Consider the following 10,927-nt stretch of genomic DNA (forward strand, 5'->3'; position numbering starts at 1 on the left):
GTCTTTGCAGAACTTTATGGCCATCCGTAACAATATATACTACTTTCAATATGAAGCCCTAACTCTTATTTATTTCTTTAAAAATTCAAAATTGGCCTTAAATCACTCTATTATAATATTTTCTGAAAACGTAATCTTAAAAGATTTCTCTGTCTTGGATGGAATGGTGAAGAGGGGGGGCGGTGGCGGCGGGGGGGGGGGGGGGGGGCTGTGGCTCAGTGGCAGAGCATCTGCTCAGCCTGCAGAGGTCCCAGGTTCGATCCCCACCATCTCCAGCTAACAGGGTCAGGCGTTGATGTGAAAGATCTCTGCCTGAGACCCTGGAGAGAAATGGGCAGCCTAAGTAGGCAGGACTGATCTTGACAGAACGATGGTTGGATTCAGTATGAAGCAGCTTCATGTATCACAACAGACTATAAGGTGGGTCACTCCAGTAACCTCATCTTCATTTCATTTTTTCATCTCTTCAGAATTCCTTTTTTTCATTTCAGGGGGGAAATGGGTGGGGTGGGGGAGGGAGATGCACACATATGCTAACGTTTAGAGAGTGGCCTTGTAGTAAGGTAAAGGTAAAGGTTCCCTTGCTCGAAAGCCAGTCGAATCCGACTCTAGGGTTGCGGTGCTCATCTCCGTTTCAAAGCGGAAGAAGCCAGCGCTGTCCGAAGACGTTTCCGTGGTCATGTGGCCGGCATGACTAAACACCAAGGCACACGGAACGCTGTTACCTTCCCACTGAAGTGGTACCTATTTATCTACTTGCAATTTCTTGCTTTCGAACTGCTAGGTTGGCAGGAGCTGGAACTAGAGATGGGAGCTCACTCCATCATGCGGCACCCGGGTCTCGAACTGCTGACAGCCTGCAGTTCAGCGTCTTAGCCACTTGAGCCACCGCAGCTCCTTGTAGTAGATATGGCTTAAAAGTGGGCCTTACATCTGAAAATGATAAGGACTCCTGAGCTAAAATATACCGGTCATGAGGTTGCCTGCATGCTGGACTTTTTCTTCTGTAATACTACTGCATTGTTATCGGTGGCGGAAGGAGCCGTCAAGTTTCTGCCAACTCATGGCGACCCTGTAGGATTTCCAAGGCAAGAGATGAACAGAGGTGGTTTGCCATTGCCTGCCTCTGCACAGCAACCGCGGACTTCCTTGGTGGCTTATCCATCCAAGTACTAACCAGGGCTGACCTTGGCTTAGCTTCCAAGATCTGACAAGACTGGGCTAGCCTAGATTATTTACCGTATACAATTTCTTTGCACTGTTTTTAACTGCGTAATCTGTCTTGATTCCCAGTAGACTACAAACGAAGGAGGGAAACGAGGAAATAAAATGACGACACAGAAGGGCACTGAAGACTGGGGGAAATCTGTTAGCCCGAATCAACTGAAACATTTATCACTTTGTTTCTCAATGGAGGATTAAATAAAACCCCCTCAATATCCCTCCTGATGGCCCTGTGCCTATCAGTAGGGCAGCAAAATGGGTCCGTTAACAGAAAAGGCAGAGGTTTAAGCAGATTCCCCAAATTTCTCAGATATGCAGAAAAAGATTAGCTTGTAAATTAAATCATCTACTAGCTGCCCCTTCCATCCACACCAACATGAGCACTCTCTGGGAGCCATGGAAAGTTGGGTGTGTGTGTGCTTGTCAGTTAATTAGAGGGAACACTGCTAGCTGCCCCTTCCATCCACACCAACATGAGCACTCTCTGGGAGCCATGGAAAGTTGGGTGTGTGTGTGCTTGTCAGTTAAAGGAAAAGTAAAGGAAAGCAGAGATGGAAGGCGAAACACCTATCAAACCCTTGGCAGCTTATAGTCTTCTAGAATGGGAGGCTGAGATCAGGAAATGCAAGCCATGAGGCAACCTTGAGCCTATCTCCCTGCTATTCCAGGATGCTACAAGCTTTTAAGTCAAGAGAATCCAGGGGGTGGGGGCGGTTGATTAGACTTGGAGGTCTCCAGTCCTAACTAATAATCTCTTAAGGATTACTGAGGAGGGAAGGGAGCAGGGTATAGCCTGATATCGTCAGATCTTGAAAGCTAAACAGGGTCGGTGTTTGGAAGGGAGACCACCAAGGGAGATTCTGTAGAGGAAAGTAATGGCAAACCACCTCTGCTTCTCACTTGCCTCGAAAGCGCCTTGCTGGGGTTGCCACAAGTTGGTTGCAACTTGATGGCACCTATGTACATAAGGACTCCTGACAGGGCAGAGCACCTAACAGGTTACAGAATTCTGGAATACAGCATGAAGTTATTTTTGGGAGATACATGTCCCAATCAATGTTCCCTCTAAGCTATGGAATCTTGTGAGCAAAAACTCTACTTTGGTGAGCAACTGGCACTAAAGCTGTGAGCTAGCGGTTTGGCCGCGGCATAAATTATTTTGCTCCGGAGCCACATCCTTCCTGAGCTAAGACGAAAATGTGTGAGCCGGAGGCTAAAAAACTGTGAGCTAGCTCTCACTAACTCAGTTTAGAGGGAACACTGGTCCCAATCCCAATTCCCCACCATCACAAATAATCCTTCCCCCAACAGCGGAGTGGGGGGAGGTTAAAAAATCATCTCTTCCATGCTCAGTTAAGGTTCAGGGGCCGATAAACATCTGCCTACTTAGTAAGACCACGGGACAATGGAGCCACACTGGTAGATTTCTGATGGACTAAATTCGTGGGAAACTATTCAACTGGCACTGGAGCTCAGAAGCCTCATGCTAAATGATGGAAGTGGGGATTTCCCGATGACATACCCTCCCATTTCCTTGCAAGCCCCCAATGGGTTGGGAAACCACCAAGGAAGACTGGTGCTGCTACGCAGAAGGTGGCAATGGCAAACAACCTCTGCTCCTCTCTTGCCTTGAAAACCCCACAACGTGGAACTTCTTAGGGCTGCCACGAGTTGGTTGCAATTCAATGGCACACTTTACCTCCAATCGATGAATTAATTAATTTCATTTGTTTACAAAATCTGTATCCTGCCTTTCTGCCCTTACAAGGGCTGCCACATTCGCTAACAATTTAAAACACAATGCAAAAAAAATAAAATAATTAAAATCATTAAAATCCCCCTGCACACATCATTAAAACAATAAAAAATAATTAAAATACATACAAAACATTCAAAACAGCAAATAAAACACTGATTAGAAAGGATCGTTGAGGTAATGCTAAATGAAACAAAAAAAGTCTTCACACACTGGTGGAACACAGAAAAAGAAGGGCAGAGATAAATCTCCCTGGGGAGAGAGTTCCAGAGCTTTGGTGCCATGACCGAAAAGGCCCTCTTCTTGGGTTGCCACTTGTCTAACCTCAGAAGGGGAGGGATCTGAAAATGACCGTAACCGTCATCATTTAATCATTCCAATCAGTGTTTATTTTTTAAAAACAATGAACCTTATCTCCAGCTAACTCATCACAACCACAAATAGCAGAAAGCCCTGGTTGGTATAATTGCTTTGCAACCAGTTTTGCAGATCTTGGATTATGTTTTCAAACACACACCAGGTTCATCCCTCTAAACGAAAGGGAGTGTTTCGGGAGGGAATCACTTACCGACTAGATTTAAAAGTGGCAAGCTTCGATTTTAATCTTAACTGCTGTAAAATATGAATAGCACCTTGTGTGAACTGACATCACAATTAAGCAGGGGAGTCTCCCTTCAAGGAGTTGTCGACACTGCAAAAATTATTGGACAGCACCACTCAAACGCTAATGAAACAGCGGCAAATAAATGATGGGCTTTTAGGCCGCGGGATGGATTAAGGAGTTACTGGCCTTGTTGAGCTCTCTTCTAATTTTCTCAGGCGCAAACTGATCAAGGAAACGTCTGAAATGAAATGCGTCTATGGCCACAATTTCAGTGCAGCGCCTCTGCCATTCATCCCTAAAGTGAGGAGACGAGGGAGGGGAGGGGAAAGGGAGAAAGAGAGAGACAGACAGCAAAATTAACTGTGATAACATTGCTCACATAAAACAAGCCTGAAAACGACTTCCTCTCTCTAAGGCTTCAGCAACAGTGAAACGGGGAGAAATAATGTCAGGGAAACGCAATGCTGCAATACATCATGGCTGAACTGGGTCAAGGGGTGTGTGTGTGGGGGAGACAGACATGGCGGCTCCCACAAGTCTACAAATAACATTTGTAGCACAGTGTAAATGTCACGGCTCAAATGTCAAGTCACAGGTGAGGTATGATATAATCATAGGAGTCTCGGGAAGCCTAAGAAAAATCCAACATTGTTTTCCATTTGACATGCTTCTCTAGTAAAGGGGGCACCGTTTAAATGTTTAGAGAACCGTCACTTTCTCCTAGACTTTGTGCTCTGAAATCATACCCACTAACTCTCTGCTTTGTATGGGTGAAAGCACGTTACCATGGTGCCTACGTCAGATACTTGCTTCACATGTATTGTTATTATCAGGGCTTTTTTTGTAGAAAATCCCAGTAGGAACTCATTAGCATAATAGGCCACACCCAGCAGCAGAAACTCATTAGCATATTAGGTCACACCCATGACATCACAGCTCATTAGAATATTAGGCCACACACCCCATGTTACCAGAAGTGTGGTCATCCAGCCACACCCACCTTTTGCTTCTTATTCTGTTTACCTTGTTTGTGGTCAAAACCCAGGGCCTATTTTTGTAGCAGGAACTCCTTTGCATGTTAGGCCACACACCCCTAATGTAGCCAATCCTAATGAGTTTATGCTGTTGGGTGTGGCCTATTATGCTAATGAGTTCCTGCTGGAGGAGCCAGCCGGAACTCCGTTCCTGTGTGTTCCTGCCCCAAAATAGCCCTGGTATTATCTTTTGTTATTATTTATTTACTTTATACCCCTCCCTATCCCACCAATGGGTTCAGGACGGCTTACTCCCTTGTCTCAGAGACAGGCCCTATATAAAAGTTCTCCTGCCTTTTCAGGCACGGATCAGTAACACTCTCATGTATTTCTGAAGGTGGAAAAGAGGCTTGCGCACTACCAAACAAGCACCTGGAATTGTTCTCTAAGCTCAGAGTCTCAAACTCAAGGTGTGAAAGGCGGGGGAGAATATACAGAATCTCATGCCAAAGGCTGAACTGGGAGTTCAGTGTGTGGATTGAAAAACCTTCATGCAATGTTCCCTCTAAGCTGTGGAGTCTTGTGAGCAAAATTGTTACTTTGTGAGCTCCTGGCATTAAAGTTGTGAGCGAGTGATTTGGCTACTGCATAAATTAGCTTGCTCTGGAGCCCTCCTCCCTGAGCCAAGACAAAAATCTGTGAGCTGAAGGCTAAAATTCTGTGAGCTGGCTCACAGTAACTCAGCTTAGAGGGGACACTGGCTGGGACCAGGTACAGACTGAGAAGATGGCTGTATAAACCGGGGTCAGCCCCCAGATTTGCACAAATTTTTATACACACACACACGGAAGAAACGACTAATCCTCGTTCCGAGGTCTTGCCTGCCATTTTGAGGTTTGTCGAACACCCCTATAAACAGTACAAGCCAGCGAAAGTGGTTGGGAGGCAATGCCGTGGCCGGTACAAAGCAAAGGGGGAAAGGAAAGAACAGCTGAGTGGGCCAGGCAAGCAGAGGTGGCAGTGCTGTAGAATGCCGTGGCCGGTACAAAGCAAAGGGGGGAAGGAAAGAACAGCCGCAGCACCCTGCCACTGCGTGAGCCAGGCAAGCAGAGGTGGCAGTGCTGTAGCCAGGGGGGCCGTCCAGAAAGTGGCTAGCCCAGTGAGCCAGTGGGGATGGGACATCCCCCTCCAAATTTCATGGGGCCCCACTTGTAGAAGAAGAGAAGACTGGATTTATACCCCGCCCTTCACTCGGAGTCTCAGAGCGGCTTACAAACTCCTTTCCCTTCCCCTCCCCACAACAGACACCCTGGGAAGTGGGTGAGGCTGAGAGAGCTCTGACACAAACTGCTCTTTTTCAAGGACAGCTGTGCCAGAGCTTGTGACTGACCCAAGGTCATCCAGCCAGGTGCAAGTGGAGGAGTGGGGAATCAAACCCGGTTCTCCCAGATTAGAGTCCGCACACTTAACCACTACACCAAGAAGAAGAGGAGATTGGATTTATACCCCACCCTTCACTCAGAGCGGCTTACAAACTCCTTTTCCCTCCCCCTCCCCACAACAGACACCCTGAGAGGTAGGTGGGGCTGAGAGAAATGGCTCTTTTTCAAGAACAGCTCTTATCAGAACTACGGCTTGCCCAAGGTCATCCAGGCAGGTGCGAGTGGAGGAGTGGGGAATCAAACCCGGTTCTCCCAGATTAGAGTCCGCGCACTTAACCACTACACCAAACTGGCTCTCCTTGTACTATGCCGATGTAATTCTCAGTGATTTGAAGCGAGCTTGCACCAATGGAAAACTCTTGAAGATCTAGTAACACGTTTCATGGACTAAAACATCAAAGACACTTCTGTGTAAGAATTTTACCTTGGTGTTTCATCTTCATGACTTCTGGCCCATCGGTATGTTTCTGCATAGCCAGTATATTCACTGTATTGCTCTGAACCTGAAATAAATACGTTTCATAATATATTAGCTGATGTTAAACATGTTTCCTGAGTACATTCTTTTCGCTTTGTAGAGAGGCCTCCCTCTTCTGACCGCTTGAGCCGCGCCTTCATTAATGCTGACAGTATAGCTGCTGAGGGAAGACACAGTCATCCAAATAAGAACAGCATCTTATGCAAAGTCAAAATCTGTGCAAAAGAACTCTCACCAAGGAAGCTGCAAAGTCAAGTTGTTATATTAGGTCAGTCAACATCGTCATCATAATATACATATAACACACATATAAAACACCAACGGAAATCTTTCTTTCCATCTGAAAATATGCTCTGTGGAATCCAACCCAGGGTCTGTAATTTTAGTTTGGAGGAGAAGCGCTGGCCAGGATGTAATAGCAAACGGTCACTGACTCCCACCTTGTGTGGGGAGGGAGAGAGAAAGCAAGAGGGGCACAGGCCTCATTCACATAGCAGCAAACCAGAGTGTTTCAAGGTAGTCCAGGGTTTTTTTTTAGTTATCGGAGGACAAGAATTTAAAAGGGAAACAGAACACACATCTCCACAACTTGAGTTTGGTGTGCAAATTATCTTCCTTGCTTAAATTCATGTAACCGCTCTGCCCTGTTTATCTGGCTATCTAGGACGACCGGTTGGCCACTCTGTGAAACAGTATACTGGGCTAGGTGGACCACTGGCCGGATGTGGCAGGCTCTGCTTAGAAGAAGATGATATTGGATTTATACCCCGCCCTTCCCCTCCCCACAACAGACACCCGGTGAGGTAGGTGGGGTTGAGAGAGCTCTTTCCAGAGCTGTCCCTCAGAGAACAGCTCTGACAGAACTACGGCTTGCCCAAGGTCATCCAGCAGCTGCAAGTGGAGGAGTGGGGAATCAAACCCGGTTCTCCCAGATCAGAGTCCACATACTTAACCAGACTGGCTCTCAGGTTCTTATCTCAGATGCTGCCCTGACCTATGGTTTCTAATTTCAAAATCCATGACACAGAGCAACCCTGTCCCTATAGGAAGGAAGGAAAAGTAAAACGTATGCACCAAACACTCCACATCAATGACACTGCAGTTTCTCCCTAGCAACGGCCACTGAGGGCAATTGTTTCATAAAGTTACAGGTACTGCTGCTATTATTTTGGGGGGACTTTAGCCACCCATTTTGGTTTGTTTGTTTTAGATTTCAGATTTGGCCACATTGAGAATTAGATATACTGAGCACAATAACAACAGTAAATGTAATCAATAACAACAAAAAAGGAGTCCAGTGGCATCTTAAAGTCTAACAAATTTTTGTTGCAGGGGACTGCTTTTACTTAACATCATATCTTACAGAAAAAAATTAGCGTGGCACAGGGGCAGCGGGCATGGCTTAGTCATAGAGCATCTGTTTTCTGTGCAAAAGGTCCCAGGTTCAGTCCCCGGTATCATCAATTACAAGGATGAGGAAGTAGATGATGAGAAAGACTTTGCCATGGAGAGCCTGTGGCAGAATTGGCCTTGAGAGACTGGTGGCGGTGGCGTTGACTCGGGCACCATCAGATATTTGTGTGTGACGCAGAATGGTGGTGGCAGGGCTCTTTTTGTAGAAAAAGCCCAGCAGGAACTCATTAGCATTATAGGCCAAACCCAACAGCAGGAACTCATTAGCATATTGGGCAACACCCCTGACAGCACAGCTCATTAGCACATTAGGCCGCACCCACATGTTCCCAGAAGTGTGGTCATCCAGCCACACCCACCTTTTGCTTCTTATTCTGTTTACCTTGTTTGTTGTCAAAACCCAGGGCCTTTTTTTGTAGCAGGAACTCCTTTGCATGTTAGGCCACACGTCCCTAATGTAGCCAATCCTAATGCGTTTCTGCTGTTGGGTGTGGCCTATTATGCTAATGAGTTCCTGCTGGGCGTGGCCAACTTGGGAGCCAGCCGGAACGCCGTTCCTGTGCGTTCAAGCCCAAAAATACCCCTGGGTGGTGGTATAGGTCATGTATAGCAGGATGCTTTTTGATAAACTTTCCAACCTGTGGTTTAGAAACTGGTCCTCAAGTTCTTAAAATGAGAGGGAAATGTGCTTTCTTTCTCTGCTGATTATTCTGAGCTCATCAGAGAGCTTCAAGTGCCTAGACAGTGAACCTTTTCTGGCCTTCTATCCCAGTCAAGCATGACAGCCCCCTCCTGTTTCAACACGGCAGCCAGCAAATTATCATAAATGCTAACCAAGCATTCTGCTCGTTGTTTCACCCCTACCCCCTCCCCACGCCACAATTCTGCAAAGCCTGTTTTATTCACTCCGGGTCTTGTCAAGCGTGTTCCGCATTCATTAAGGTATTCTAGCTTTTCAATATATGCTCATAGAGGGAGGTTTGTTTTTTTGGGGGGGAGGGTGATAGAAAATACTAAATAATGGGTTTAAGCAACCAGCTGGACAACTTGTTCACTGCTCAGCCCCAGTTCATAATTTCAGAATTCTTCCACCATGGAGGAAACAGGTGTTCCATGTTGATTCCTGATTTCTCAAAGGGACCTACTTCTGCAATGTTTTCCTCCCTGTATTCCTTCCACATTCACAAGGGGAAATTTAAAAGGGGGTTGGGACAAATGATCCCGTTTAATCACATTCCTTTATTCAGGCTTCCTAAAATACGCAATAGAAATTGCCTCACAAAAGAAACACCACAACACATTTACCGTGATACCTCATAAAGAGCACCCCCCCCCTTGAACCCTCCTTCAAAGCCCAGGAAAGCATAAGTGACCTGGTCATGATTATGTGCTGCTTCCAAAGGCTTTATTTTATTCAGAGAGAAAAAGGGTTCGGAAACGTGGCAAAACAGAAAGCAAGAATGGGCAGGGGGAAGGCGGTAAAAGACAGATATAGAAGAAGAAGAAGAGATTGGATTTATACCCCGCCCTTCACTCGGAGTCTCAGAGCGGCTTACAAACTCCTTTCCCTTCCCCTCCCCACAACAGACACCCAGTGAGGTGGGTGGGGCTGAGAGAACTCTGACACAAACTGCTCTTTTTCAAGGACAGCTGTGCCAGAGCTTGTGACTGACCCAAGGTCACGTCAGTAGGTGCAAGTGGAGGAGTGGGGAATCAAACCCAGTTCTCCCAGATTAGAGTCCGCACGCTTAACCATTACACCAAACTGGTCTGAGAGCAAAAGAAGTTTATGGAATGCGGTGAAGCACCCAGACAGAAAGGTGCCTGATGAGGGGCTCAGTCAAGCGCGGCCTGGAGATCTCCGAGGAGAGCCCACTTGGCCCAGACTTCCCTGCCCATCTCACATCCGTTTACAGTTCTTGTCAACTAATAGCAGGCAGGCTGCATTTATAGTGAAGTTTGCCTGGAGCTGGACAGAACAAGAGAAATCGGGATAGCATAAGAACATAACATAAGAGACGCCAATGTTGGATCAGGCCAAAGGCCCATCCAGTCCAACACTCCGTATCCCACAGTGGCCAGAAATACCAGTGCCATCAGGAGGTCCACCAGTAGGGCCAGGACATTAGAAGCCATCCCACTGTTGACACCCCCCCCCAGCACCAAGAAGACAGAGCATCACTTGTCCTAGAGCCCCTATCTATACCTTGTGGCTAATAGCCACTGATGGACCTCCATATGCCTATCTAATTCCCTTTTGAAGCTGTCCATGCTTGAAGCCACCACCACCTCCTGTGGCAGTGAATTCCAGGTGTTAATCACTCTTTGGGTGAAGAAGGACTTCCTTTTATCCGTTCTAACCCGACCGCTCAGCAATTTCATGGAGTGCCCACGAGTTCTTGTATTGTGAGAAAGGGAGAAAAGTACCTCTTTCTCTACCTGCTCTTTCCCATGCATAATCTTATAAACCTCAATCATGTCACCCCTCAGTCGTCGTTTCTCCAAGCTAAAGAGCCCTAAGCGCCTTAACCTTTCCTCACAGGGAAAGTGTTCCAACCCTTTTATCATTCGAGTTGCCCTTTTCTGCACTTTTTCCAAAGCTACAATATCCTTTTACCTTTTACCAAGCTATAATATCCTTTTACAATCCTTCTACCATCAAACACATACTTATATGCAAGAGGAAAGAGTCCTCTCTTTGATGCTAGGGATCAATAAGAAAGGATATCCCTGTTTGTGACTGAATATGAACTGTCACATCTCTCTCCCCTGCCAACGCAACCCAGGGAACCTGAAGAATAACAGAACACGTGCAAATGCCTAGAGAAAACCAGAGTTTGTCAGCATCAAGGGTGGATAGTTCATGTGGCATCTGTGTACAGCCCATGGGAGTCTTCCTGGGGTTTCGAGAACTACAGCATTAAAGCTCCTTGGCATTCTGATTTTTTATTTAAATTAAATTTTACACAGTACTCTGAAAATATGTGAAACTGCCCAGAATATTGTAAGGTAAAAAAAGTAGGACCTGAGAGACTC

General features: G+C 46.4%; 1 protein-coding gene across 1 annotated transcript in view; it reads right to left on the reverse strand.

Annotated features, from left to right (window-relative positions):
* Positions 1-10,927, reverse strand: part of PARG (poly(ADP-ribose) glycohydrolase) — a 114,748-nt gene that overhangs the window by 7,488 nt on the left and 96,333 nt on the right. The window contains exons 16-17 of the mRNA XM_015414006.1: positions 6,425-6,503; positions 3,767-3,879 (exon numbers count right to left, since the gene is read on the reverse strand). Of these exons, the coding sequence (XP_015269492.1) occupies positions 3,767-3,879; positions 6,425-6,503 (192 nt within the window). The remainder of the gene's footprint in view (positions 1-3,766; positions 3,880-6,424; positions 6,504-10,927) is intronic.

This window comes from Gekko japonicus, unplaced genomic scaffold (assembly GCF_001447785.1).
Source record: "Gekko japonicus isolate JY-2015 unplaced genomic scaffold, Gekko_japonicus_V1.1 scaffold2395, whole genome shotgun sequence".
NCBI lineage: Eukaryota > Metazoa > Chordata > Lepidosauria > Squamata > Gekkonidae > Gekko > Gekko japonicus.